This window comes from Maylandia zebra, linkage group LG13, assembly GCF_041146795.1.
Source record: "Maylandia zebra isolate NMK-2024a linkage group LG13, Mzebra_GT3a, whole genome shotgun sequence".
Taxonomy (NCBI): domain Eukaryota; kingdom Metazoa; phylum Chordata; class Actinopteri; order Cichliformes; family Cichlidae; genus Maylandia; species Maylandia zebra.
The window spans coordinates 11,622,337-11,648,645 of record NC_135179.1 but is presented as its reverse complement, the minus strand read 5'-3'; the positions used below and the strand labels follow the sequence as shown (position 1 = coordinate 11,648,645).

The following is a 26,309-nucleotide window of genomic DNA, read 5'->3' as shown; positions in this document are numbered from 1 at the left end:
CAGTGAGAAATCACAAATTATGGCACTGATGTGTGACAGGCAATCGACTGTATGAGAATCTATTCAAGTCTACTGAAATTAATAAGTGCTTCAGTGTTGCAAATTAAATTAATGATATTCTTGCTGAGATTTCAGTCCACTTCAGGGCAGCAAGAGGGAACATATTGTGGATATTACGGCGTATTAATACTTTAGTGACTGAAAGACTTGAGTGGTCCTTTATGCAGAATAGTACACATTTATTTTAAACACTTACATGTAGCACTCTTGGCTCACACCTTGTATGGTGAACATTTACTGCAAGCTGCAGCAGCAGCAGCTAATGAGAGCAAACCCCGGGGGAACAGTAGAGGTCATTTTAAATCTGGTATTTTCAGACTTGACAAAGGACTTAAGTTTTTCATACATTCCTGCGCTGCCCTCCTGTTTTAACTGCATGAATGAGGGTCACCTCAAGTGGTTTGGCTTCGAGACAAAAGAGAGGCTTTGAGGCATAAATCCAAAGCAAAGGGACCAGCTACAATGTCTGTTTATCCCTCTGCCGGCATCTTGGCTCTTTCTCTACAGCAGTTATTGTTTTCTCATCGCTGTGATGGTGCTTAATCATTCCACTTACATATGATAAAGATTTGATTTTATCCTTTTCTATTTTATTCTCTTTTCCTCACAGCCTTGTAAAAGTACGTTATTTTTCTTTCCTCCAAATCTTTCTACAGCCCCAGGGGCTTGTCCACCAGCCTTTTTTTTTTTTTCTTTTAACGCATGAAGCAGCTCTTGTGATCTTAACACAACACCAGCAAAAATTAATTTCAAGACGGATGAGAGGGAAATTGTTGAAATGGAACAGCCTGTGGGCTTTTTCCACTTATTTGGTGACTTAGGCATTTCTTGGATTTGAGCACAGTGCTTGTTCCTGTAACACAAGACTCGGACAACAGCAGCACATTCCTGGTAAAGTCACCTTGTTTTTGCCAAGTTGTCTTTTTTTTTTTGTTGTTTTCAGTAGAAGTGCTTTGTGTGTAAGCCATTATTTCAAAGGCACAGACCTGCTTAGTTGACAGTTTTGTTCTGTTGAATCACAGTGTTGTTGATCCCAGATTCCAAAATCAGTCACATATAATCCATCGTGTATATGAAGAAATATTTTTTTCTGATTAATTACATGAGATAGTTTCTGTCTATCAATATAAATATTTCATCTTCACTGCGTATTTGGATGCCTTGTTAAGGAACATGGAAAACGGCCGCTTAAACAAAAGCCAGGTGATAAATTGGCATGAGAGGAAGTTAAGTATTTATTGACCTCATAAAAATGTTGCCTCTCCTGCCTTGATGAAATTCCTTGTTGGAGTCTTCCAGTGCAGAATACGCCCCCAAGTGGCTCAAATTAATAACTACATCTGGCTTTCTCTCAACTATTTCAGTGGCTGCCAAGCTTAGCCCCTCCCCTGCTTTGAAGGAAATTGCTACTTATAGCAGTATTGTATTATAAGTGCTTATTATATCATACTACACAATCATGATTAAGTTATAGGTGCAGTGTTTGAAATTGCTTTCACACACAGGGGTCTATTAGGATTTTATTTTTAATTTTTACTTGCTTTGCCTTGTTTGTTTGTTTGTTTTTTACAGAATTAAAAATGGACTCCTGCAGTTTTAATACTTGTTTCCTGGCAGTCAAAGATACTGTAATGGGTGTATAAAATGTACAATCATATTTTGATAGACTGAAATTTTTGGTCAGTAGTTAAGTGTTACAAAACAAGTCTTTCTAACAATGAATAGAACTTCCTGAGGCTGATTTTTTTTTTTTTTTGGTTTCCCGGACCAACATAACATCTTAAGCTTTCCATGTGTAACTATTTTCAGCTCCAGTAATTTCCCTGGTTCAGCTCTTACATTAACCAGCAACACCACCATCCCCCTAGCCCTTATTGACATTCCATAAAGTTGACCCAGGCCCAGGCAGCCATCTCTTTCCCACAGATCCTGCTGATAGTCAACAGTAGACCCTTGTATATGCAGCAAACATGTCACTTTTCTAGCCCTTGATCTCTAATAGCCTCTAGATATTTTTACATGTCGGTATGTCGATAACAATTTTCAAGACCTTTTGTTTATAACAGTGGAAGATTTACCTCACCCTCCTTTTTTGTGCAATAAGGCCTAATTATAGAAAGACTGAGAAGCACTTCCCTGTTTAACAGGGGAAAATCCACAGCTTCTACTTTAAAGTTATGTTTTCTAGGATTTTTCATTCCTTTATTCAAAATCATTTTTCCTGTTCATTAACATGTCATTATGCCGCTCTTTCTATCCTTCTGTTTCTTTTTCCTTTTGGCCCTTTCCCTCCTCTCTTCTCTTTCACAACCTCTTTGCTCTCCATCTCTCCAATAAGTCACATTTAATAGTACATTTCCTTTCTTGGCCTGGGGCCTGGTGCCAGACCAGCTGTATGAAATGTAGTTTCACCGCTTTCCCTGCCAGCACTTTTGTTCAGAGGAAAAATAACAAAAAATCCCACAGAGCCTCTTGAACTCTCTGAGGCTTTTTTTTCTTCCTTTTGAAGAGGAGGCGAAACAGCTCTTGATTCACTGTTTGTTTTACCGCCATGTCCCTTAAAAGGAATAGTGCAACCGTCTCTTGTCGTTACACGAGAAGACCTTTTTTTTCTTCTCATGACTTAGAAAGTCATGTTTCTGTCTGGCTTTCATGGATTTTTATTGTTTTAAAGAAACTGACAGAGGAGCTGGAAAGATTTTCAGAAGAACTTATTGAAGTTCTTAGTGTCGTAGTTTTTCAGTTGTCTTGGTTTCCTGTTCCACAGCGTTTCTTATTTCTGGTCTAGTGCCAATTTCCATTTTCTTTTCCTAGCAATAAAAGCCTAAAAGTTTCCCTCACTGGTTTCTTCATGCTATTATTTTACACATGGGTGTTGTTATGTTATCCAGATCCTAATGTTCCCATTAGTTATGACATCAGATATGGAAAAGTGACTTGCGGCGTATTCAGAGGAGGATTACCAGAAGTCAAAAATAGTCTAATGTTTATTCTACAGATTTTTCCTTGTTACTTAGTATGGACTTAATGAAGTTGAAGCATACGCAGCTATTCAGGATTTCATAACATGTAACAGCTAAAGCATGCTTATACCAGCTGAAATATTTCATTATTATAACCAATTTAAGGGCTTCTATCATTAATAACAATAGTATATTAAATTAGAGATTATGTGCGGTGAAGTTAAAGAATTTGATGTCATTTCTCCAAGATATTTTCCTTTTTTTTCATTCCAAATTACATTAACTTTAGAATCCCCTCACACACACACATACACAGACACACACATATTATTTTCTGTTAAGGTTAAAGTAATACCAAATGTGATCTGTCTCAGCAGGAGATAACTGGTTATTCAAATTCTCTCTGTCTCTCTCTCTCACACACACACACACACACACATGTTCTGGCACCCATTTGAGCCTGGATTTCCCCTAACCTAGTTTAATTACAATAGGATCGTTAATGCTTGCCAGGTATTAAAACAAGGAGGTTTTAAAGCAAGCTATTTGATACACTGCATGCCAGGGGCGAAGCTGCAGCTCAGTTGCCAAACAATGTGGTGTATTGTATTTTATGCTAAACAACCAAGGTGTTTTGCTTTTTAAAAGAAAAAAAAAAGCTTCCACCTTTTTCCTGTTTAGCAGGAAAAAAAGCTTTTTGTTTATGTGCAATGATCCACAATATATCAGTAACCAAGCCTTGCAAAGTTGACAGGACATAACTTGATCATATCTGCTTTGCCCACATTCTTCCTCAGGCTCCTCCTCCCTTACGAGAGGCATATTAAAGGAGAGCCCGACAAACCCCTCCCCTTGGCCAAACCCAGGAAGCAGGAGACCAGCCAGGAGAAGGCGTCAGGAGCCAAAGCCAAAGGACTAGGGGCCAAGAAATTAAAAAGCCTGAGCAATCCCAAGCTGGGGAGTAAAAAGGATAGAGGGGATACACTGAAAGGCCAAGAACAGTCACAGGTTAGTAGCAAACCTATCCAGCTGCTGGCTCATCAGGATTCCATCTCACTCTCAATTCAATTTAATTTTTATGTTGCTATGCTTTCTCATCAGTCCCTCATCCCCTGTGTTGAATTTGCCAAATAAGAAAGTATGAGTTTCTTTTCTTCTTTGAAAAACTGAAATAACTATCATTTTTCCAAATTGCAGGATGATACGGTGAAAGAAGAGGATCATGACCCTCCCTCAGCCATAAAACAGGACGTACCTCTGCAAGATGAACCAATTGTAATAGAGGAGGAAGAGTTACACCTTACCCTGAAGAAAGAGGAGTCCCTGGCGGTGGAGCAGCCATTTTCATTCTGCCCCAAAGAGCCAGACTGCAGAGGCCCACATGCTGGTCTACCCCTTTGTACTGGTTCTGGTTCCCAGCCCGAATGGAGGCAAATCAGTGAGGCCCTGCAGTCAAAACTCACCTGTGAACAGCAAAATGAAGGTCATTTCATTCCTAAAAACCCTTACCTGTCTCATCGATGGGATATAGACAAACCTGCTGGACATGTAGCCTTGCCTGAGCCCTTCTCCAGGGTCAAAGACCCCATTGAAGGTCATGGTGGGAGAGTGGGGAAGGTGTTGCCGATGTGTAAACAGGCAGACAAACAGTGTATAGACTTAAGCACAGATTCCTTCCCAGAGAAAGAAGACTATGGGGTTATTAAGAAGGAGTCTACCCAGGGCTCCGGACAGACGGCTGCCTACTGCAAAGCAAGCCAGGGGGTCATGTCTCCTTTGGCCAAAAAGAAGCTCCTCTCTCAAGTGTGTGAGTCCAACCCTTTCTCCTTTACACCTCTTTCTCTTCAGCCTCCACCTCCCACAGCTACATCCTCAGTTCCTGTCATATCAGTGTCTGAAGGGGAAAAGGAGAAGAGAAAGAGTGAAGAGGAGGGACTAGGACAAAGGCACGGTATCCCAGAGGTAGCTCCTATATTCAGGCCATCAGTCATCCAGCATGCCCAGAGCAGCAAGCCTCACCAACAAGCCACAGGTGGCCCATCAGAGAGGAGCACTGCTGGGGAGCTTTCAGAGAGTTACAATTGCCGGACAAGCCATCATCCCCAGCCTCAAGTAAGCGCACCATGGCAGCCCTATCTCCCCCGAGCTCAGGATGCCTTGGAAAACTGTGGGGAGAAGCTACTCCAGGGCCCGGCTTCTCAGCCCCGGAATTACGCAAGTGACTGCTACTCTTCCCCTCACCTCCACAATCTGTATAGGCAAACTGAGAACTGTCTGAGTCAAGAGAGGATTCCTGGCTTTGTTAGTGCAGAGCGGCGAGAGCACTACACAAGGGACCGTGAAGGCAGCCAGGGTTTTGTTTGTGGCACCCTGGAGCAAGAGGGCTTGGCCTACAGATCTCACTTCAGTGACAGGACTCAAACACACGGCGAGAGCAGAGAGGCCGAAGATGAGCCAAGAGACTTCACAGTTTCTAAACAACGCTCTCAGAGGGTTTCCTCTTTCTCTAAGCCTCCCTTCTGTAGTCTCTCATATTCCATCATGCACCAGGGTTTGGATTCTCACCCTAAAGCATGCAGAGTTCCTCCTATGACAATCTCCCCCCCCAAGCAGAACCCAGCAGAGGCATCACAGTCATTTCCCAGCCCCAAAGCTTCAGGTGAATCCTCCCTCACCAGCCCCAATCGACCCAGTAAAAGAAGTCTAGCAGAGCCCGAGAGCGAAGATGTCCCTGAAAGGAAAGTTCGTGTGGTTACACCAATCCACCCTGCTGGCACAATCCGACGTAGCGATCCAGAAGAGCTGAAACCAGCTGAGCCGGCCCATGCTGTTCACCTCAACAACCATCTTCCTGAGGGACACCCTACAACCACTTTTCCCCCACCTCATGCCGCACCCCTCTATGCTGGCATATACCCGCCTGGCAGCCTGGTTTCACCAGGGGCCCAGGACGGGCTCCAACAGCATCCGGGTCTCCAGTACCTAAAAAGCCAGTCAGCAGTATCTCCTCTTGTTCCCCCTTTATTCCACTCCATGATGCTCCACAGGCAGCTTCTGGCCTCTAGTCCTAGCCCACACCACTTCTACAGGCACCCTGGTGGGGCAGCACTGTATGGGGACCTGTTGCACCATCTATACCCTCTCTCAACCCTCCCACCACCTCAGCTGTCCTCGGTACACCCCAGCACCAGACTGTGAGAAAGAGGAGACATTTATTTCCCACTCTCTTTCTTCATCCTCAGAAACTGTCTCAGCTTTTCTTTGTCTTTGTTTCTCTATCTCGGGGATTGTGGCTCAGTCAAAACAAAACACTGATTATGTAACTTTGGCTGATAACTGACTGATAAATGCATCAGTCAGGTGGACTGAAAATTCCATTTTCTTTATTTTTTTTTAAATTGTTTATGCCTTTGTTTATATACTTTGCACTGTTCTTTATTTGTATCACCACTTACTGTATATTTTTTGTTGTTGTCGTCGTATTCTTATTTGCACAATGCTCATGTGTATGTGCTCACAAATCAGTTTGCCGCTCTCAGTAACCATGAGTCAGGTTGTTGCTCTGGATGTGTGAAATGTTGAGGGCAACAGAGAAAAGCCATTTGTTTACTACATCTGAGGGCTAAACTTTGTTGCTTAAGAACACTACAAGTAACATGACAACGTAAATCAAATTCTTTATATAACTAGAGGTGCGTTCACAATTGCAAACCATGTTCAGCAGCTGTTTAGCGCATAATTACTCTTTAGGCAGCCAGTGGTGTTGTATCTGTTTACATGTCTCCACGCTGAGCTCTGTTGCCTGTTTGTGCCACAGTAAATCCACATGGACTCTTTAGAATAGACATTAACACTCACTGTGGTGCTGCATAACACGAATAGTTTAATCATAACAAAACATTTAGAGGTGCTGTGTATGACAGATGTACTGTAGACTCACTTGTTCCTCAGTTCAGGTTTTTTCTTTTATTAATAATCATGTATTTCAGTTCAAATACAAAATAAGCAGTTTTCATGTTCAGTCTGTTGACAAATTACTTTTTTTTGTTAAGCATTGATTAAAAAGTCATTAAATTTTTTTTACTTTCTAAACTAAAAGTGATATGACCCCCTAAACCTTTTGTGATGAGTAGACTGTAGCGGCTTGTTTTTGTCTGCAGGACCAGCATAATGAAGCAGCTGTCTGCTGTGGAATGCTCACCACAAAAAAAAATCAGCATTTCATCTTTTTGTTCTTGACTTGAAAAGCTTTTTTGTTGGTGAACATATTCTTTTCTTCAGTACGCTGAAAAGACTCCCTGTATGATTTGATAGGAATGTTGTCACTTAGGATATTACTGCTTTGCAAATATCTGTGCCTTTCGCAGTGTTGGATTAGAGTTAGCACTACAGTTGTTAAGGTTTATCTTCTGTAGCAGGGTAGGAATGTCAATATTACTGTCACTCTTGTCTGAAACGAAGCGCACAGACACCCATGCAAAAACAGTATGGCACACTTGGCTATCAGACACCAGACTTAATGTGTGAGGCACAGAATGGGATGTTTTTAAAATGTAAACAGTTATGCTGTAAACCTAATGGTTAGTATCTGTGCTTAAATTATAAAGTGCCCCTATTGTGCTCATTTACAGGTTCATAACATATTTGGGGACCTATTTGAGTAAGTTTACACACTTTATTGATGAAAACCTTTTTTCTATACTCTTCCCAACCTCTGAAATGGTCCCCCTACTTATATAAACAGTGATATTGTTAGACAAAGTCGCTGTTATAATTCTAGCAGTTCTAAGCAATGGTTTAATAGCTTGAAAGTTACAGCTATTTTAAATTAGTCTCAGTGGGTTTGTGCTCTTTCTGTTGTCTGACAGCAGAAATAGAAAAATATGTAAATGTGAGCAGCTTTATCGGGAATTTTGCTGTAAAAATACAGTATGTGTAATTGCAGAGTGCAGACAGAAGCAAAGGATGATAATGTTAGCCACACTACCCGTGCTCTGTACCAACAGTAAACACAAGAATTTCCCAATTATTCTATGATATAGCTGTCAAAAATAAAAGTAATTTGGGTTCTGGTTTAGCTCACAAGCGGCCATATTCCACAGTGGCCCTGGGTTCAACTCCGAAGGCAAAAAAGTCCATCCCCCCAAAATACTTAAAAAAACTAACGAATAAAAGATGAATCTACTGGTATTCAGTTCTTTAGGTGTAACTGAGATATGCAGCATTTTAAAGAAGTTGCAGCTGGTTGACTCTGGATTTAATTCATGCCACTGCTCATTATTCTTTGTCTGAGTGTGCACCAAACTAGCTGCTAAGAAGGCAATATGTCACAGTGTTACATTATTATGTAGGCAAGTAAGTAAAGCCTGGACTAGCAAGGCAGTTCAGCAGCAGTGTTTTCTGTGTGAGAGAATAATTTTAAATATACAAAAGAAAAGCTATATAACAGATAAATAAATAAGGTGAAACACATAGGGGCACTTTAAGAAGTTTAAATTTTAAACACTTACGCTTTAACTTAAGTAAATCTGTTGACCTAGCTTAACTCTGTCAGCCAGTCGATTATACAAGAACCTGCGAGATTTACTGATCCTGACACAGGTCTGGTGTCTGTCACCCGCAGGGCGTGTGTGCTCTATGTGTTTTCAAGCAGTGATGAAAAGGTACCAGACTCCATAAAATATGCCTACCATGCTCCATAGCCTGAGGTGGAAAGACAACACCTGCGCCGGCTTTTACAACCACTATATAATTGCAATCCAGGATAGTCGAAATACACAGTGAACATGTCTGGTGTTTCAAAAGAAGAAAAAAAAATCTGTAAAACGTCTGTAAAGTTTTACCGAATACTTAGATAAAGACATTCATTTCTGATTAAGTACTGTACATTGCTGTGTGTAGGTAAAACTGGCATTAGTGCTGGCTCCTGTACAGAACATTCATACGGGATCAATTCATGGCAACCCCTCCTTCTCGTCTTATTTTGTGTAAATAGCACTGTAGATAGGACTGCGTGGTTGTTATCATATAAACTGTTATAATCTGTATATAGTATAAAAACAGTATAAAAGTTGGTTACACAATCTAGCCGTGTCCTTGTTTGCTCTGTTTCAAGGTCACCGTGATCACATTAAATTCAAACACTACAATTTAAGAATTAGGATATTGTTTATTTGTTGTCGTTTCACTTTTTTTTTCCATGTCGTTTCCATTAATGTGCATCCTGAAAGTGTTTTTGATACAGCAGCCATCTGTTTACCAATCACCCAGCTGGCAGGCAAGACAAAAAAAATACACATTTTGTATTATATGACCTCCTGTATATTTAATTAAAGTATTTTACTATCTATATGTTTCTTCAGTGGTGTTCTTTAACTGAACTGCAGATAAATAGCAAGGGTTGGATAAACTGGTATTTAATGTCAGTGTGCTAACATCAAAGCAATGCTTTTTTTTCCCTCCCTCAGTAAATGCAGTGTGAATGGGGTTTTATTATTGTAATACCATTATCTGGCTATGAGATTCCATCCGCCTTAATCTTCACAACAGGCTACCTCTGGGCTCAATGCCAGAGAAGCCTCTTCAGTATTTGCTGCAGTAGAGAAATGTGCCAGTGCATGTATCTCTATGGGATGTGTACTAGGTGGCAATAAAAGCTATGCTTTGACTTTTATTGCCACCCCCTGGTAAACCTTTAACATGAAAAATATTCAGTAATACTTCCAAGCTCAGCAAAAATAAAGCAGCCTCACCAGGGTGGAATGTAGGCCGTTTTATTGCAGATCAGCAATCATAAAAAACACGGTGAGCTTCCAAGACAACAGAGTGAGAAGAAAATTGCACCTTTTGAGAAACATTAACTACCATATGTTTTTAACATTGCACTATACGCAAATTACACTGCAGTGGGACATGATTAATGAATAGCTATGTTGCAATACATAAAATTAAGTGCCAGTAAAAGTCTAAATAATGAACATGCTAAACAACAACCATTGAGATCAGAGGACAATACTAATGTAAAAAACTACAAAATATTTTGATCAAAAACAGTAAAACAAACAAACAAAAAAAACAAACAACAACTACAAATTCAAGATGCTGTTTTTATTTATATAAACTGATTATAAATTCATAAAATGAAAGGAAATTTGGCTCCGTTATAAGATGATATCTTTTCATGCAATTAGTTTCATCAGGGCTACACAGTCAGTTGTCCAAAATAACACAGCTTTCAGAGTACCTGCTAGTGGTACTTCTATGCATTTCTCAAGCATACCTAGTATACCTGAAAATGGCCAAGATGTTGGGGGGGGGGGGGGGATGTAGGATGTGCAATGTAATTATTTTGATAATCATGGGGTCTGAGACGTAACCACTGTTCTCATCAGCGAAAAGTGATGGTGTGCTGTTCTAGCCTCAAACCCTCTCTTATGTTTCCAAGTGTATACAGTACAAGATCAAAGTGACTAATGCATCAGTAATACACATCAAACAAAAAGCATTTGACACACTGCTAAAAATCAAGCTGCAGCGCTTTCTGTACTCTTCTCTCCCTTTTTCCCTTTCAAGGCTTAAACTAAACCCGTCTGTAATCCACCTCCTCCTAAATCTACATCTTCCCCTCTAAATTAAACAGTATGGAGGGTGAGATTTAAGAAAACAGGGACTGCAGCTTTCACTATAATGCTTCATCTAGATTGTGAAGGGAGCAAAGTCTAATGTTTTGCACACTGTGTGTAATTATGACGACCATTCTTCAACACAATATCACTAAGTGGCTGAGATATTTAGTGGCTGGCAGTACTGGATATGTTCAAAACACACACACAAGGGCATTCATTATTTCAGCTACTCAAAAGACTCATTCATTCAATAATCTTCATAGCATATATTGGCTGTAGTGTTAAATTATGTTGGACATACTGTGTAGCCACTGAAAACCAAGGTCACACTATTATTAAGACCATTAGTGCCTGCAATTGCTCTTAAAATTATGTTCCTTAAATTCAGCTATAGTGGTCATAAAGTCATCACAGTAAGTAGAATAAGTCAATAGTTCCAAAAGGAATGACTCGTCCTCAGTCGGCCAATGGATCAATTCCAATTTGGGCGCCTTTTCAAAAGCTCTTTCTTCAATCCATGTTCCAGTGGCAGAGCAAAGAAATAAGCCTTTCCATTTTAGTGCGATTGATGATGGTGGTAGTGGTGTATAAGCCAGCATTCAGCTTTTAATTTCATCTGTGGGTTAGCTGCACATGGAAGGTTTAGAAAGGGAAAGAGGAGCAGGAAATTTATACACATAGTCCTGATATTGCAAACTAAGGTGTAAACTCAAACGTGGCGTCATCACCTACCCACCCTTTATGGCAAACAACCGTTACACATTTTTGGAACTATGCTTATGTGTTTCATTGTTGAGTAAGATTTGTGCAGTCAGTATGAAGCTGGAGCTCGGGCTGAAGACTGTCCAAAGGTAAAAACTACCTACACTCACATCTAAAGCTAAAATATTAACTAACACTCGTTTTGCGCTGGCGTGACTTCTCTGAGCTGTGTCATGCCCATTCCAGTGAGTCACTGCTTCTGACATTACTCTCCTTTTAACCTTATTGTTTTATTTAAAATATTTGAGAGAAATGTGCAGGTAAACACATTTATTACCTATCGAGAAAATTCGTCTTTGCATTTTCAGCTTTATAACCTTCTTAATCTAAACTAAATGTCCTGGCTCAAGCTCCTTCCTGTATATATGAGAGTAGTATTGAATTTTTCCCACCAAACTGTCAGCAAATCACATTTCCCAAATGATGAAGTATTCTATTAAGGACCACACCAACAGTCAAGCCCAAATATCATCACCGATCATGACGAATTATCATCACTCCTCAGTTAGTTCTATAGTGCTATATTTGATTTTAGCAGTGTTACCCAGCTCAGTTGATAAAGTGTGACAGGTATCTGTATTAGTAGTAAGGTTACCTCACTCTAGATCTGATCTAAGGTTGGGGTTACAACGCTTTAAGGTTCATCCTCTCTCTGAAAGACTTCCTCAGTTTGCTCCGTGGTGCGGGAACAGGACCAGGACCATCAGTGGCTCTCACAAAGCCATGATCAGCTGTGGCCTCAGGGGTTTGGGTGTGGTGGTTTTGGTAGTCCAGCTGTTGGAGGGGGGGCTGGTGCTGACCTTGTGGGTGTACATTGAGCACGCCCAGAGGAGCATTTTTTCGACTTGAGGCGGTGGCTCCTCCAGCATTATTCCGCTGGAGCTGCTGGATGATGGCAGAAAACTTGGCATCCAAAGATGGTCTGCCTGTTTTGGACCTTGTGATTGGACGTGAAGTGCTAGTGCTAGAATTCTCTTTCTCCTGGTATGAGGGAGGAGGGTGCTGATGAAGAGAGGCAGGGAGAGGAGGTCTGGCTGGGCAGGTGGGAGCAACATAAGGCTCTCTGTCAGGGGGAGGAGGTGGAGCGCGTCGCTTCTTGCTGCTGTTGGTAGTACAGCTGCTGTTGCTGGGATTGGGGCTCGAACAAGGGGTGGAGGTTTTGCTCTGGGACAGAATACCCTTCTGCACTACCACTGAATGGGAACCATCAAACAGACTGGACCAGTTAGGTGCCTCTTTCTCCTCTTCATGGCCAATAAGGAAGTGCCCATCTGTCTCCTCAATTTTATTGTGGATAATATCAGTGATGCTCTCAAACTTGCCTGGTGAATTTATACCTATAAGGGAAATAAATAAACACCAAAATCAAGTGTTTTCCCTGATGTACTATTAAAATATAATAAAGCATCACAAAGGCTCAGATTGCAGCATTATATTTTGCTTGAAAAAGCATCTTATTAACATGCATCACCACTGAAAATTAATGTATTATGTGTATTCTTTTTCAGTGAGTGTCTTATTTGCTGTGAGCACTCGCATTACACCTTCTTAAAATGAATATGTGTAAATATAAATCCTGTTAAATCCACATCATCAAACAGTCGGCAAAATATTAACCTCCGTCTAACTCGCTTCAGTGACTCTTTCCAATTAATCTACTCACTCAGGTCGTTGTAAACAGAGTCTGCTTGCTTAGAGAGAAAAAGTGATGGTTTCCGTGGAGACGCGACTTCGATCTTCATTAGCTGGTCACAGCAGTGCATCCACTGGCCTGGTCATAAACAAGGATAGGCATGAGATGATAAGACCTATACCATCTGTTCTTAAAATTTAGCTAAGTGTATGTGCAACCACTTTTCCTGCGCAGACTAGCCCACACACCCCAGTTTCTCTTTTATAATGGCAAACACACACGAAACCCTTTACATAAACACGTGTTTTCATATACAAATGCTTGTGGTGCATGGTCACATAACACTCACTCTGATCATAATGGTGCTGGTGGAGGGCTTCCACCCAGTCCTCCAGCGCTTCCCTGGTGTCTGTGGTGAAGACGATGGACTGTGATCCCTCTGGTGAAGGGTTAATGATGGACAGACTCCTAGATTTGTGGCCTGCTGATTCCTTCTCCAACACTCGGATCCGGGTGTCCTGCACAAAAAAAGCAAAAGTAACCTATTACAAGCTGAAAATCACTAACGGAATACAAATCACACCTCTGTGCGAGTTAGTGCATTAAAAATTACATCACTGATATTGCAGAAGAAAATTAATTCCACAGCAAAATGCCAAAGTTCCAAGCCGTATCGCAGTGAGTAATTTGGTATCTTGTATTTTGGTTACTCTGCAAATGTTAGGGAAAAGGTGAACTGAGATTTAAATCAATAACAATGAATCTGATGTTTAACTTCTCTTTCCAGACAGCACAATTGAAACAGATAATGAAGTTTAACAGGGGTAACCACAAAGCCTCATCTTATGCAGAGTTTTAGAAAAGTTTGTTCTTCCAGTCTTGTGTTATAAAATGATGCAACAGAACAAGAAATTGCTAACATTAATGTTTATCAAGTAATTCAACATTTTTCTTAGTGTCTCTTACCTTATTAATGGGTACTTTGAGAATGGGTTGTATTTTAGCATCAATTTCTTCTGGAGTGAAGAAACAAGACAAAAAGCCGGCACTCAGCACGCAGTAAAGACTGCAGCAGCGGCTCATGCCTTCCACACTTTGCTGTAAATCAGCAAAATACAAATAAATACTAAGACACTAGAGAATCAATGATGGAGCTTATTGCTATCATTACAAAATAACAGTGAACACACCTTCTGGCTCAGGTAACCGGCCATCATGGTCTGTGTCATACAGGCAGGCTGAGCCACTAACCGGCAGCAGAGGTTACCATAAAGTGGAAGCCAAGAGGACCACTCAGCTGTAAGGACAATGAAAAGCAACCAGAAAACTGTAATAAGTTACCTTGTACTATATGGAAAAAATAAAGTTAATTTAAAAATAATTCAGTTCTAAAAAGGACATATATGTTATTACAACTCATACATTCTCCTGTAACAAAAGCCCCAGTGTTTCCCCTCAGCCTCCTAGCAGATGCAACTACGGTATTATTTTGAAACTCCTCGGTGACAACATTCTCGATTTATTGTGCTCATAAGCGCTTCAGAAAACTTAGCCTCTGACCTCAACCTTGAGGTCAAACTCTTACATCGCCTCGTTCTCATATTATTGCACTCACAAACTTGGGCGTCCATGCCCTATCAGCCTTTTATAAATGAAGGGTAAAAACCCCATAATGTAAACTGTGCAAACTTGTACCAAAAGCTTGAGGTAAAATTCCTAAAATATATACAGAGAATCCCAGTGATTAGATGATCCCCTATGAGCAAGCACATGTCACATAGTGAGGAGGAAGAACTTCTTTTTAACAGGAAGACAACCAGGATCAAGGTGGGGCAGCAATGCAGGAGGGGCAGAAACCTGCCCAAGCCCTAACTTTCCATTTCATCACTCTTCATTTTGTTTAAATGGAGGTTTAGATTTAAGTGATGTTAAAAAATATCTATCATTACTATTCCAAAATGAAATCAGGAGTTAAAAAGCATAAGCATTTCATATCCCCAGATATAAAATGGTGTGTTTTGCTTCTTACCATCTTGGAGGACAATAAGGGAGTGAGACTGAAAGCTGCCTTCAGCCTCGGGCAGACACAGCGCTGTGTAGGCCAACAGGCTGTATTTGGCTCCACTGTTACAAGTACAAGACACATATGAACATTTTAGCAGTCTTCAAGTAGAGCACGCTGACTTTTCAGGAGAAATATTGCCAAGTTTAAATTTAGCAATAACAGTAAAGATAATGAAGACAATTCAACTTCTAAAATGTACACATAACCTATATTTTGTAAATTATATCCCAGTGAACAGGTGATACTTGAGATACTTTGAGCTGAGAAGTCCAAATTAATATTCTAAATGGTTTAAACTATGCTTTTCTGCTCATTTTAATAAAATTCTTATTTTTATTATGACAAAAAAATAAATCATGATTACCTAAAAGCTAAACACGGGAACAGGGTTTGTTTTCAAAACCCTAACAAGCTCTGGCCCAACAGTCCTGCTTCCACTAACCAGTCATTGTAGAGTTATTGTAAAAAATCTTGAGCCAAGAGCCTATAAAGTATTTAATGACAGCACAATACATACGACGGTATTGGGTTGTGCTGTAGGAAGGTGTCAGGGTCTGGAGTGTCCAGCAGAGAGCAGAGCTTCCTCCCAGAGCTTTTTCCAAAGGAGTTGCGGAGCTTCTTAGCCAGTTTCTTTGGCGTGTTTACCAGTGTGAGCTCCTCCTCTAGGGCGCAGCTCCACAACTCCACCTTCAGCTCAAACTGAGGAACTGCTTCTTTACTAAGGGTGGGGATTTTAATAAAAACATAACCATTAAAACATATTAACAAACCAGGGCTGAAGTGACACAATATACATTATACATATACTAGATCAAAATTTCATTAAATACTTTTAAAATTTCCCTTATATATAAATCTATAAAATAGACATACATCCACCTAAAGGGTGGAGTGCAGCAGTTCAGAGAGTACTACTTTGCATATTACATAAGCACAAAAACACTTACAAGATGGTAATTCCCTCAAAGCAGATGTCAGTGACTGATCTATCCACCACCACCATTTCAGTGTCAAACACTTCTGAGCCAATCTGCATCAGACAGAACACAGCCACCCTGCGAGAACCTAACAAATGTCATGGATGTACAGTATGCATTAGTACAGCCAGTATGTACAAAAATTACAGGAGGCAAAGCTGAACATGAGGCATGAAAGATAACAAAGAGCAAACTTACTCCCTCTGTTGTTAAAGTGGTCTGAGTCCCTCCACATCAAAGGTATGCGCAGCCCTACGTTTGCAGAAAGTTAATTAAAAAGAAAGGCTCTTAAAAATTAACTCAGGGAGCAAAATGTTGCAACTAAATGTAATCGTTGCATAGTTTTAGATGTACGGTGCTGATTTATTCTGAATAAAAGATGAGCAATCTTACCTGACAAAGCAATTGTTCCATTACAGGGCAAACGGTCACCTGAAATTAGATCTGAAGGTCTGGAATAAAATTTGGAATTTACCATTACAATAGATCAAAATGTGTGTAATGTATTTAATTTAACAAAACAAATAAACTGTATGTACATTTACAAAAAAGGATGGAATCGCTGCATGATTAAGATTTTGGACACATCTAACAAGACTTCCTGGATTTTGTTATTTTAAAAATACATTTTAAAAACCTCTGTCCAAAACCCGCTCAGTTCTTTCATTAGTGACAGGACAATTGTTTCACCCTCCCCATCAAAGTTAACATATATCAATTGGATACACACACACACACACACACACACACACACACAACAGTGATGTGGACTCAAACTGAGCCATAAGCATCAATCTCCCCACCTGCCGATTCCCCCCATCATGTCCTCTTCCTCTTTTTTCTTCTGCAGCTGAGAGAGATATGCCTTTATCCGGGCATTGCAGGTAAACATGTTCTTGGAAGCATTTAGTACCTGTTCTCTCTTACTGCAAGCGAGCAGCAGCTTGTAGGCTCCCTCTCGCATTCGCATCTCAAAGTCAAGTTTCTCCTGTATGTTAGTTGTCTTTGTGGACAAACAGACAAGAATGAACAAGTGTCAAAAAAAGAACAGACTGCCAACTTTTCTATGACGTTTTCTATTGTGTTAGTGCATCAGACAACAAAAGCTTGGACATGAGCGGCATCACAGCAAAGGTTTTCATTAGTTATGCAAACTTTTTTCATAGGAAATTGCTTTTTAGATTACCAGAATTTTCTTTCAGTCTTTTAGTCCACTTCACATTGTGTAGCTTATAAAGCACTCATTGGTTTACCCCCTCTGACTTCCTCAGAGTTTATAGCCCAATTAGACCTTTCAGGTCATCAGGTGCAGATCTTTTAACTGTTCCCAGAATTGGACAGAAGCGTGCTGAGGGTGCTTTCAGTTACTGTGGTGATGTTTTTGGAACAAGCAGCCTGCTGACCTGAGGACAATTGGAACTTGGTCTACATTCAAAAACAAACTTAAAACCTTTATTCTCATAGGCTTAAACTTAACAGCTCTTTGTGCGCGCACAGCTGTTTGTGTATATGATAACTTGTATTTTGTTTCGTTGAAAAGTTTTATTTTATTGTTTTTATCGCCTTCAGACACAGCAGACCTACATTTTTTTCCATGTTTTTACCTTATATGGTATTTTTAAAGAAAAGCAGTTGTTAAACAAAATCCAAGGTCACTCTGGCACCAACAGAACTAACATTTTCTGGGTTTAATACAAAAGACAGATCTTAAACAGCATGGCGGTTGGGAAATCTTCTTGCCCAAGGGTGTCCAAACACATCTGATCACAAGTGGGCCATACCAGTCAATATTTCATGGTATTTTCTAGTTATTTTTTATTTTTAATTACTGAATTTTTTGTTATTCTTTAATGCTACGTCCAGATGAACAGACTCAACCTTTTGGGTGTTATTCTTTTAGTTTACTTTCAGTTTTATTTTTTCAGTTTAGTGTTTATTGTTTATTTAGTTTTAGTCTTTTTATTTATTGTTTTAATGAGAGCATATGTCAGATGAAAGATTTAGGAAAAATCTGCTCATGTATTGCAATAAAAACTGATTCGGACCTCAAATAATAAACTTTTCATACATTTACATTCCTTTGTAGGAATGCTGGAATCTCAATATTAAGCATTTTTTGTGAAAAACTGATTTCCCTACAAGTTTTGGACCCTTTGGTGGACTTGCAATCATTTGACACATTAGCCCCACTAGTTAAGATGATACACTGGTGATGTTTCAAATTACTTGATAAGCTTGAAATCACAAACTCAAGACCAACCTTTCGGTGACGTAATGATGCATGCATGAAGGGGTTAGATGGTAATGCCAGCTGAATGAGATTAATAAGTTGTCTCGGGTAGCAGTTGTAATGGCAAAGATGGAGTTTGGAAATGTACGATTGGCATTTCGAAAAGCACAAAACAAGTGAAAACTGGCAGGCATGCAGCAGACATATTCTAACTAAATGAAGTTTGATGATGTCTGTTATAATCACATCTAATATAACACAAACATCATCATTCTCCATATCACAATCAACAATATGCACCTGTAGCTTCTTAGAAATCTGTCGTATGTACAACAAATTCATATCCTCTACTATCTGGAGAGTGTCTTTCAGAAGACTAGGGCACGGCTGCATGCTCTTTGCCTGCAGGGAGATTAGTTGGAGCAGTATTAGAAGGAAGCAAACATACAATGATGATGCAGCGTACACGGATATGGTTTCAGGGAAGTGAATATTGACAAAAGGGGCACTGCCCCGAACTAGCTTTGCCCTGGAGGGTTGAAATCCAGCTTGAGAAGGGCGTTAGCAAGTCAAGTCGCAGCACATGAAACTATGTTATTAAAGCCATGTGAATTAAAAAGATCAGCATTCCCGTGTTTGACGTGCACTTTACACCCACTCGGACCACTCCATTGGGTAAATCATACGAAACAATCACTGTCGTACCGCCCATACCTCTGTTTGTAGGAATAAAGTACTCTGTCGTATTTTCTTTCGTTTAATCTCCATATCCACCGCGGAGCCGGCCAAAAACAATGACCTGGAGCCCCCATTTTTCTTGGAAGTTTGAACGTCCCGCGGATCGTCCATGTTGCATGTCCATTCGCTAACAACAGCTGCGTATTACTGCTCCTGCTTCAAACGGCCGGGGGCGGCTCGATTTATGTTATCGTACCCCCCGTAAACGAAATCTCCCGTCGTGTTAACATAAAGTACACCCATTAAAAAGCTTAAAAGTGTGTTGTTCTCTCAGCACATTTAATATCATATCAAATAAATAAGAATTAGAGTATAAAATGTAACCAATACATAAAGCTACGACTTAATAAAATGTTGTAGTCACCATCAAACCTTAAAATTAAAACAAAATTAAACTCTAACTTGCAAATGTCCTATGCAATCGAAATCATTAAATAACAACCATTAAATAAAGAAAAAAGAATATTTTAACAATAATACATAAAAGGGTACAGTTCAAAAATAAACATGAAAAAACGTTCCGCTTTTCCCGGCGGCACTGCCATACATAAAAACGAGTGCCTTTACGCCAACAGGGAGGGGGCGTCATTGCGTCAGTGTGTCAGACAAAACAGGGCTGAACCGTTTTCGAGTTTGAATTTTTAGACGGTATAAAATCATAGACGGTATCAGATAACATACATTTTATTACATATATTATTATTTTATTTTATTTTAAATTCATCAGAAAATTTATTTTAAATATTATAATATAATACATACAAACGTGCAATTAACTAAGAGGCTGTGATGCTAATTTAAAAGTATAATTTTCACGTTTATGCAATGAGCATTTCCATTTTGAGCTCACATTTTTGAAGCAGAACAAATATGAATCTTTTATATGTTACTGCCATTTAATCGATCTCCTTAATTTATATTTTTTAAAAGCGGTGGATGTTTTTCTTGTAGTGCTACATCCCTAATTAGTTTGATAATCTCTAGTAGTTTGGTTCCCGGTTATCATGCAGCAGGTACAGCCTTCATTATCAGCATGACCTCTGCACAGTCCATGTAGTGGTACTGTAACAAAAGACCCCGGAACGTAACCAGTGCGAGTCCAGGAAACCCGCCCACCCGGTTCTGGCTGACATCGCTTCTGGTTGAGTTGGAAGCATCCACGGTTGCAGTTGTGGACGCAGGCGCTCCTGGAGATGAACTCCGTCAAGCTGGGCAGAGAAATTCCACTAAAACAGGAAATTACATCCGCTTTTAAAAATAAAACACAGGATTTTGAATTTCAGACGAGGTTCACATGCAGTGTAATCCTCTGAGTCACTCAGTACACAGTCAGCTACTTTACCATCTGGAGAGCATTGTTAGTCTGAGCGACTGTCCTACAATAATCCATATGTGTGTGTATTCATAGGCTGTAACGTTTTATTTCACACTGTAGTACTTGAATCACGAACTAGTCTGCAACTGCACCAGCAGCTGACCTATCTATAAGTGGAAAACGTGTTAACATACAGGCATGTGCCTGAAATGCATTCATTCCTAACAGGATGCAAGAGCTTGGAATTTTATTGGGAAAGTGCTATAGTGGTTTATGGCTTTAAAATGACTCGTCATGTCTTTCTTACTTATATTTTTAATAATTTAATCTATGATATCAGTCTTTATCTCTATAATGCTTTTAGTAGCATTGAATCTAGAGTACAGTAATTCCATAAATATGGTATTACTGTAAATACAAGTTTCTTTTTTTTACTTTCCCCACATAATAAATTATTCAAAATACACACAGGTTATTACATGCATATTTTGCCGAAGAATGGTTTCACATATCCCAAAATATAAAAGGATCGATAGGTACACAATGCACACAATATGGCTTTATAAGTTAGAACAACATATTGAACTTTTTAGTTGAAACTCATGAGAGAAGGACTTTGGTTGAACCTCTGGTGTAACTCAGGTGATCGTGAGATTATAGTTGTGCGCGTGGTTCTGAATATTAAGTTTATTTCAGTATCAAATACACAAATAAATAAATAAGTAATTTAAAAGCTTTCTGGGGAACTTAAACTGCACACCTTGCAGTCGGAGGGCAACTTTCTACTCATTTTTTCATATGTGTTGTCGCAAGCTGCTTTGAGAGCTCAATGAGAAAGACCTGTCAAGCACAGATAATACCATTGTTGAATTCAATGTGAAGTTGTAACACAGCACCATGGGCCATCTCTATGTTTTACACTTGCAGGTTAAGGTGCCAACCATCTTGTCCATAGTATCTATACCTCCTTTGGTCTAGTTATAAAATGTGATTAATTAGTGTTTTTTCCCTTTTCTGGTATTTTCATCCCCCATTTTGTTGTGATACATCGTGCTCAGGAGTACAACAGCCATTTCTTTCTGCTGACATAGCTGACTATGGTAAAGCTGCCACTGAATGCAAACTGTGTGCTGTAAGCCTCCCTGGACTCAGAAGCCTTCATCAGATAAAGGATGTATGTAGAGTCCCCACAAAAGTGTCTCCAGGAGGCATGGTGAAAGAGTACACTGGAGGAAAAAAATTATCTGTGCCAGTGTTGCTTCTTGTCTTTCTGAATCTACTACACAACTGCTGGACAATGGTTTCACCCAGATTCTTATCAACTTCTATCCTTTCTTTCCATTTTCGTTTCCCTATGTTAACCATTTCAGATTGCATAGGGGATGCGTATCACAAACCTAGAAGATCTTTAGGCCATACTTGACAGGCTTGTTTGGCAGTGACACAATCACTCGGGGTGAACTGCTGTCTGAATGTTGAATGAATGCTGTCTTTTAATCCTAATTTCTCTAATAAGAAGGATGTTTCATGAACTTTATCATTTACCATTTTTTATTACCATACATTCTGTACATTCTTTTCAACCTATTCTTTTTGCAAACTAAAAACATCACAATCACATCACATCACAAAAAACAAAACTGAAAAATTGCTATCTACTATGGAAGCCCGTTTCCACCACTAAAAAACCCAACATTATTTGCCATCCATATATCAAAATGGCAGGTTTTTATCTGAAAAAAGTCAGAGAAAATAACTCCAAAATGACATAAATCGAGAAAATAACGTAAAATTTCCAGTTAATTTTGAGGGGGGAAAACACCCTGAAATGATGACTAAGAATAGCAATAAAAAATTTTAAAAACTACCTCAACTTCCTTTTAGCGGAAGCAGATTTCTATACCGTGACAGCGTATGAATACAACTTAAAACACCACTTAAATAATGATCGACGCCTCAACTCGCAAATCTGAGTATCCTGTTGTCTCTTTGACATTTATTTTGAAACGTCTGACCGGAGGCAGCGATTGGCCTATTTGCCACTTCGACGCCTCTTTCAGGATGCTGGTCCGCTCGCCGCTGTTTTGCAGGGAGTCAGTAGCTTATTGCTGAGCAACGGAGGAAGAGAAGGCCACCGCATAGAGCCAGACTGAACTGCAGCAACGACACGACAGGGCTGGGCTCCACACGCAGTCACAGAGCAAAAAACATCTTTAAGGAAAGGGTAAGTGTGGAGTGTACTTGATTTTTTTTCTTAGCGAACAGTATACAGTGGACAGTCCGTAGTATGGTTTTAGCTAGGTGGTTGACCGTTACTCACGTGAAGTTTGCGGCAGACAAAAAATATAAAGAGTCGCTTTTTCTTTCCTTCTGCAGTCCACTGATGTCAGTTTCCTCTTTCAGTGAGCTCATAGAAAATTCTCCCAAATTTTCAAACCATTAAACCTGCATTAAATCTGAGTAAAATTTAGGAAACAAAAAACACTCCGGCTCTTGTAACGACTAAGCAGACTGGTCTGACTCCCTCTTGGCTAACGGGATGGCTACTATTGTCAGCAGCGGCATGACAAGCCCACCCTGCTCCACCTTTGTAAGCCGCACAGACTATAGCCACTTTGCTGCCCTTGTAAAAACACCGGCCACATACTGCTTCACTCCAGATCAATACTATTGTTTACTACTGACCTGATTTTATCCAGTAGTTGCATCCTTTTGTAGCCAGACAGAGGCTAATCGAGACAAGATGCACATCAATGAAGATCGGTCACACTGAACGCTTTGTTTATCTTAGTGGAAACATGCTACCCCTCGGGTCTTCTTTTAGTCTGTATTGTCTAAGAGGTAGATTTTATGGGCAGGTTTTGCTCTAAGTAAGACAACTGCCGAGTGTTTTCCGATAACGGACCCCCCTCCTCTTCTTCTGTGTGGAGGCTTTGTTTTCGTGGGGCAGATGTAGCTGGCCTGCATGCATCCGCTCTCTTTGTGTTGAGTTTGATTTTTTTTTGCTGTCATCATCACATTAGCTGTAAAACTTTTGAAAATAGAAGCAAATGCTTTAGTTTAAATGCCATATGGTAATTTGATAACTCTTGACAGGCTGTTCATAAGCAAATGGTACTTGACGCTAGAAATCAATGCAAAAATATTGTAATTATTGTTTAATTACTGTTACCAATTTAGCACAAATGCCAGAGGCAGATGCATATCAATCAAAGCCTCACAACTGTTCAAAACATTTAAAATTAATATTTATATTCACAGCATTAGAAGCTGTTTTATTTTATGTAATCAGCTATATTATGCCCTTTAATTTCATCCAGTAGACTCAAAGGTGCTGGTGAAAGTCACTTGCAGCTCTGGTCTGAGTTTATAACCCGATTAGATGTTCTTTGACAGCTACGTGTTTCACATCAGTGTATCTTGCTAGTCTCCTCCCTCAGCTGTAAGAATTCAAATTTCTTGGGTTCGAGCCAAAAGAATGTGCAGATAATACCATCCAATCCAGTTTTGCTCCTTTTCCCTTTTCTCCCCTTTTTCCGCCTTCTTCCTGTGTTCTCCCCACAAATGTGGCTGCCAGCAGGGTTGTTGGCTCCACTGGCGGTTGCATTTTTAAAAACTGTGTCAGTGTCACAGGACGGTTGCTGCACTTTCGGAGAGGAAGCAGCAAACTGACTGAAGCTAAACTACAGCCGAGCCTGACTACAGACTTATCTATTACACTTAAAACATAGCTTTTTTGAGTTTTATTTTTCTTTAGAAAGAAAATCTAGAAGCTTCTTGCAGTAATTCGACTATCAGTGCTGTTTGATCAACTCACATTTAATGTGCACTGCTGTAAATTACCATACTCATTGAAATCCCGCTTTTTCGCCCTGATATTCTTTCTCAGCATCTTAACTCAATCTGCTGTTCAAAGAGTAATTTGTATGCATATAGTATATCCTTCAGTAATATTTTCAATTCTAGTTTCAAGTTGGGGACATTTTTGGAGACTCTTACTCAGCCTGCCCACGGCCATTGTGTATAGTAGGAAGTTTAGGAAGTGAGTTCATTTTACTTCAGTGGCCCAGGAGTGTTATGTGTGACAGAAAACAAGCCAGTCTTGAACTTAGTATCTGATTGTATTCAGTTGTATTTAAGATGTTGTTAAAAATTTTGTATTTGGGAGCCTGTAGCTAAAAATAGAAGTGAATCTCAGTTTTGTAATCTGCCAGAGTAGAAACGTTAAAAGGGTTATGACATTCACATAGCCTTGCCTGGTAACGCTCATGCTGGCGTGTGGTGTCAGAGGGAAAAACAAGAGAGGTGAATAGCGAAGTCTGTGGTTACAAATTGGGAGAGACAGCACAGTATACCAGACAAAATACCCCAAAACAAGCTTGGAGCATTTTATTAATACAATCATCAGCCTCTCCCTTGTTATGGAACATCAAGGGTGTGTCTGATTTAAAAAAAAAAAAAAAAAAAGCCATTTAACCTCTCACAGAAAGAGAAATTACACATCTGTTTTGGGGTGTAACATACTCCCCTCTGAGTTTCCTTCATTTGATACTTCTTTCCACTAGATATCAATCTTATATTTGAACATGTTCTATTCTCATCTTTCCCTCTGCCAACTCCTGATTGTCCTGTTATGCTAATGTTTATGTTTTTTTCCCTTCTAAGTGCAAGAGTGAGAGAGTTCACTATTTTTATCTGCTACTGAAGCTATTGCTACAGCCAGGATAAATGTTGGCACCATAATCAAAGTGGCAGGGTTGGCCAAATACTAATGTTCCTGTTAAAGGGCCATGGGTTAGACATTATCTGCTCAGCAGGGGCTATGCGGGGCCATTAGAGCAGTCATCAGACCGAAGGTATATTTGAAATGACTGCAATATGTTTTTTATGTAAATGGAGTTTATATGTTGTGCCCTCTTGATGCTAAAATAGGTAAAACTATCTACATGAATAATTAGTTAGTTAAAAGTTTCAGGTTTTTGTAATTAAATATTTATTTCTGGAAGTTTAATAGGTAATTTGTGTTGTTTTTTTTTTCATTTACAATTTATTTTTCTTATTCCCTATTAGAAAGCTGCCTCCAGACCTTGTTTCTGAAAAATGTAGTGTACCCATGCTCCAGAGAATGAGTCACATGAAAATGACTATGCTTCAGGGCATGTGCATCATTAACTCTCTTGGATTATTAATAATCTCTTTTTCAGCATATCTATATTACTGTAAGGATTGCCCAGGGTGCTGATGTTCCTCCTTCCACTCAACATGAATAATACTGTTGTTTTTCCCATTAATCCTGTTCTTCATGTTCTATAAAGGTTAAATTTCCATCAGTAGGGCTATAGTTCATTTTGAACACAAGGGTCACTAAGCATGTGGTGGGTTTATGTCTTATGGCCAGGGTGTGGTGGGTTGTGTTTGGTAACAACACTGAAACAGTCAGGATGGATGCTGGCTAAATGATGGTGTTTGCTTGTTTGTTCCTCTTGCCGATGGCTCATGTGGTGTGTGTGTGTGGCTGCTTTTCTACACCATATGGTCTTTTCTGCTGCATTGGACTGTTTCTTTTTCACCCACATGCTGCATGTAAAAGCCACATCAACTACACATAGCCATAGCTGCACACGCGCACCCAAGTTTCTGCTGACTTACACTGCCCATAATGATTTATTATGTCCTTCCATGGTGCTATGACTCTGTCACTTTAGATTAATGTGGGTATATAGTCTATTTTTGAACCAGGTAAGATATGTAAGAATGAAGTCCGGTTTTTACATACACATTTACATTACTTTATTAACCACAGTGGTAAAATATGGCAGTTATTCTGGCAGTTCAAGGTTATCAGCTAATGCTACCAATTAGAGCAGAATATTAGGATTTCTCTCACCAAACTTTTTGGGTGAACTTTACCACACTGGCATGTTGCTGCTTGATATTAAAG

General features: G+C 39.7%; 3 protein-coding genes across 11 annotated transcripts in view; 2 read left to right on the top strand and 1 right to left on the bottom strand.

Moving 5' to 3' along the window:
- The window catches only part of arid5b (AT-rich interaction domain 5B), a 75,048-nt gene extending 65,676 nt beyond the window's left edge, over positions 1-9,372 (top strand). For both annotated transcript variants that reach the window (XM_076891534.1, XM_004551416.6), the window contains 2 exons: positions 3,821-4,031; positions 4,221-9,372. In XM_076891534.1, the coding sequence (XP_076747649.1) occupies positions 3,821-4,031; positions 4,221-6,221 (2,212 nt within the window). In that variant the 3' untranslated portion in view covers positions 6,222-9,372. The remainder of the gene's footprint in view (positions 1-3,820; positions 4,032-4,220) is intronic.
- A 408-nt stretch (positions 9,373-9,780) lies between these two features.
- Positions 9,781-23,203, bottom strand: rtkn2 (rhotekin 2). Of its 4 annotated transcripts, XM_004551414.3 has the most exons (14): positions 19,030-19,223; positions 18,616-18,717; positions 16,889-17,088; positions 16,479-16,537; positions 16,284-16,337; positions 16,056-16,173; positions 15,626-15,826; positions 15,073-15,167; positions 14,234-14,340; positions 14,010-14,141; positions 13,393-13,561; positions 13,074-13,181; positions 12,006-12,747; positions 9,781-11,275 (listed from the first exon to the last, which is right to left on the bottom strand). In XM_004551414.3, exons 1-13 carry the CDS (start codon positions 19,162-19,164, stop codon positions 12,035-12,037), a joined length of 2,193 nt encoding a protein of 730 aa, XP_004551471.1. In that variant the 5' UTR covers positions 19,165-19,223; the 3' UTR covers positions 9,781-11,275; positions 12,006-12,034. The 4 variants fall into 4 exon arrangements, with proteins under 4 accessions (XP_004551471.1, XP_004551470.1, XP_076747650.1 ...); XM_004551413.3 differs by having other exon boundaries at positions 9,781-12,747; XM_076891535.1 differs by lacking the exons at positions 18,616-18,717; positions 19,030-19,223 and adding an exon at positions 23,054-23,203 and having other exon boundaries at positions 9,781-12,747.
- The window catches only part of cep170aa (centrosomal protein 170Aa), a 38,744-nt gene continuing 34,864 nt past the window's right edge, over positions 22,430-26,309 (top strand). For 3 of the 5 annotated variants that reach the window (XM_076891533.1, XM_076891531.1, XM_076891530.1), the window contains exon 1: positions 22,431-22,592. The gene's annotated coding sequence lies outside the window, so the exon portion shown is untranslated. Of the gene's footprint in view, positions 22,593-26,309 lie in introns of all 5 variants that reach the window. The other 2 variants (XM_076891532.1, XM_076891529.1) reach the window with 1 other exon arrangement.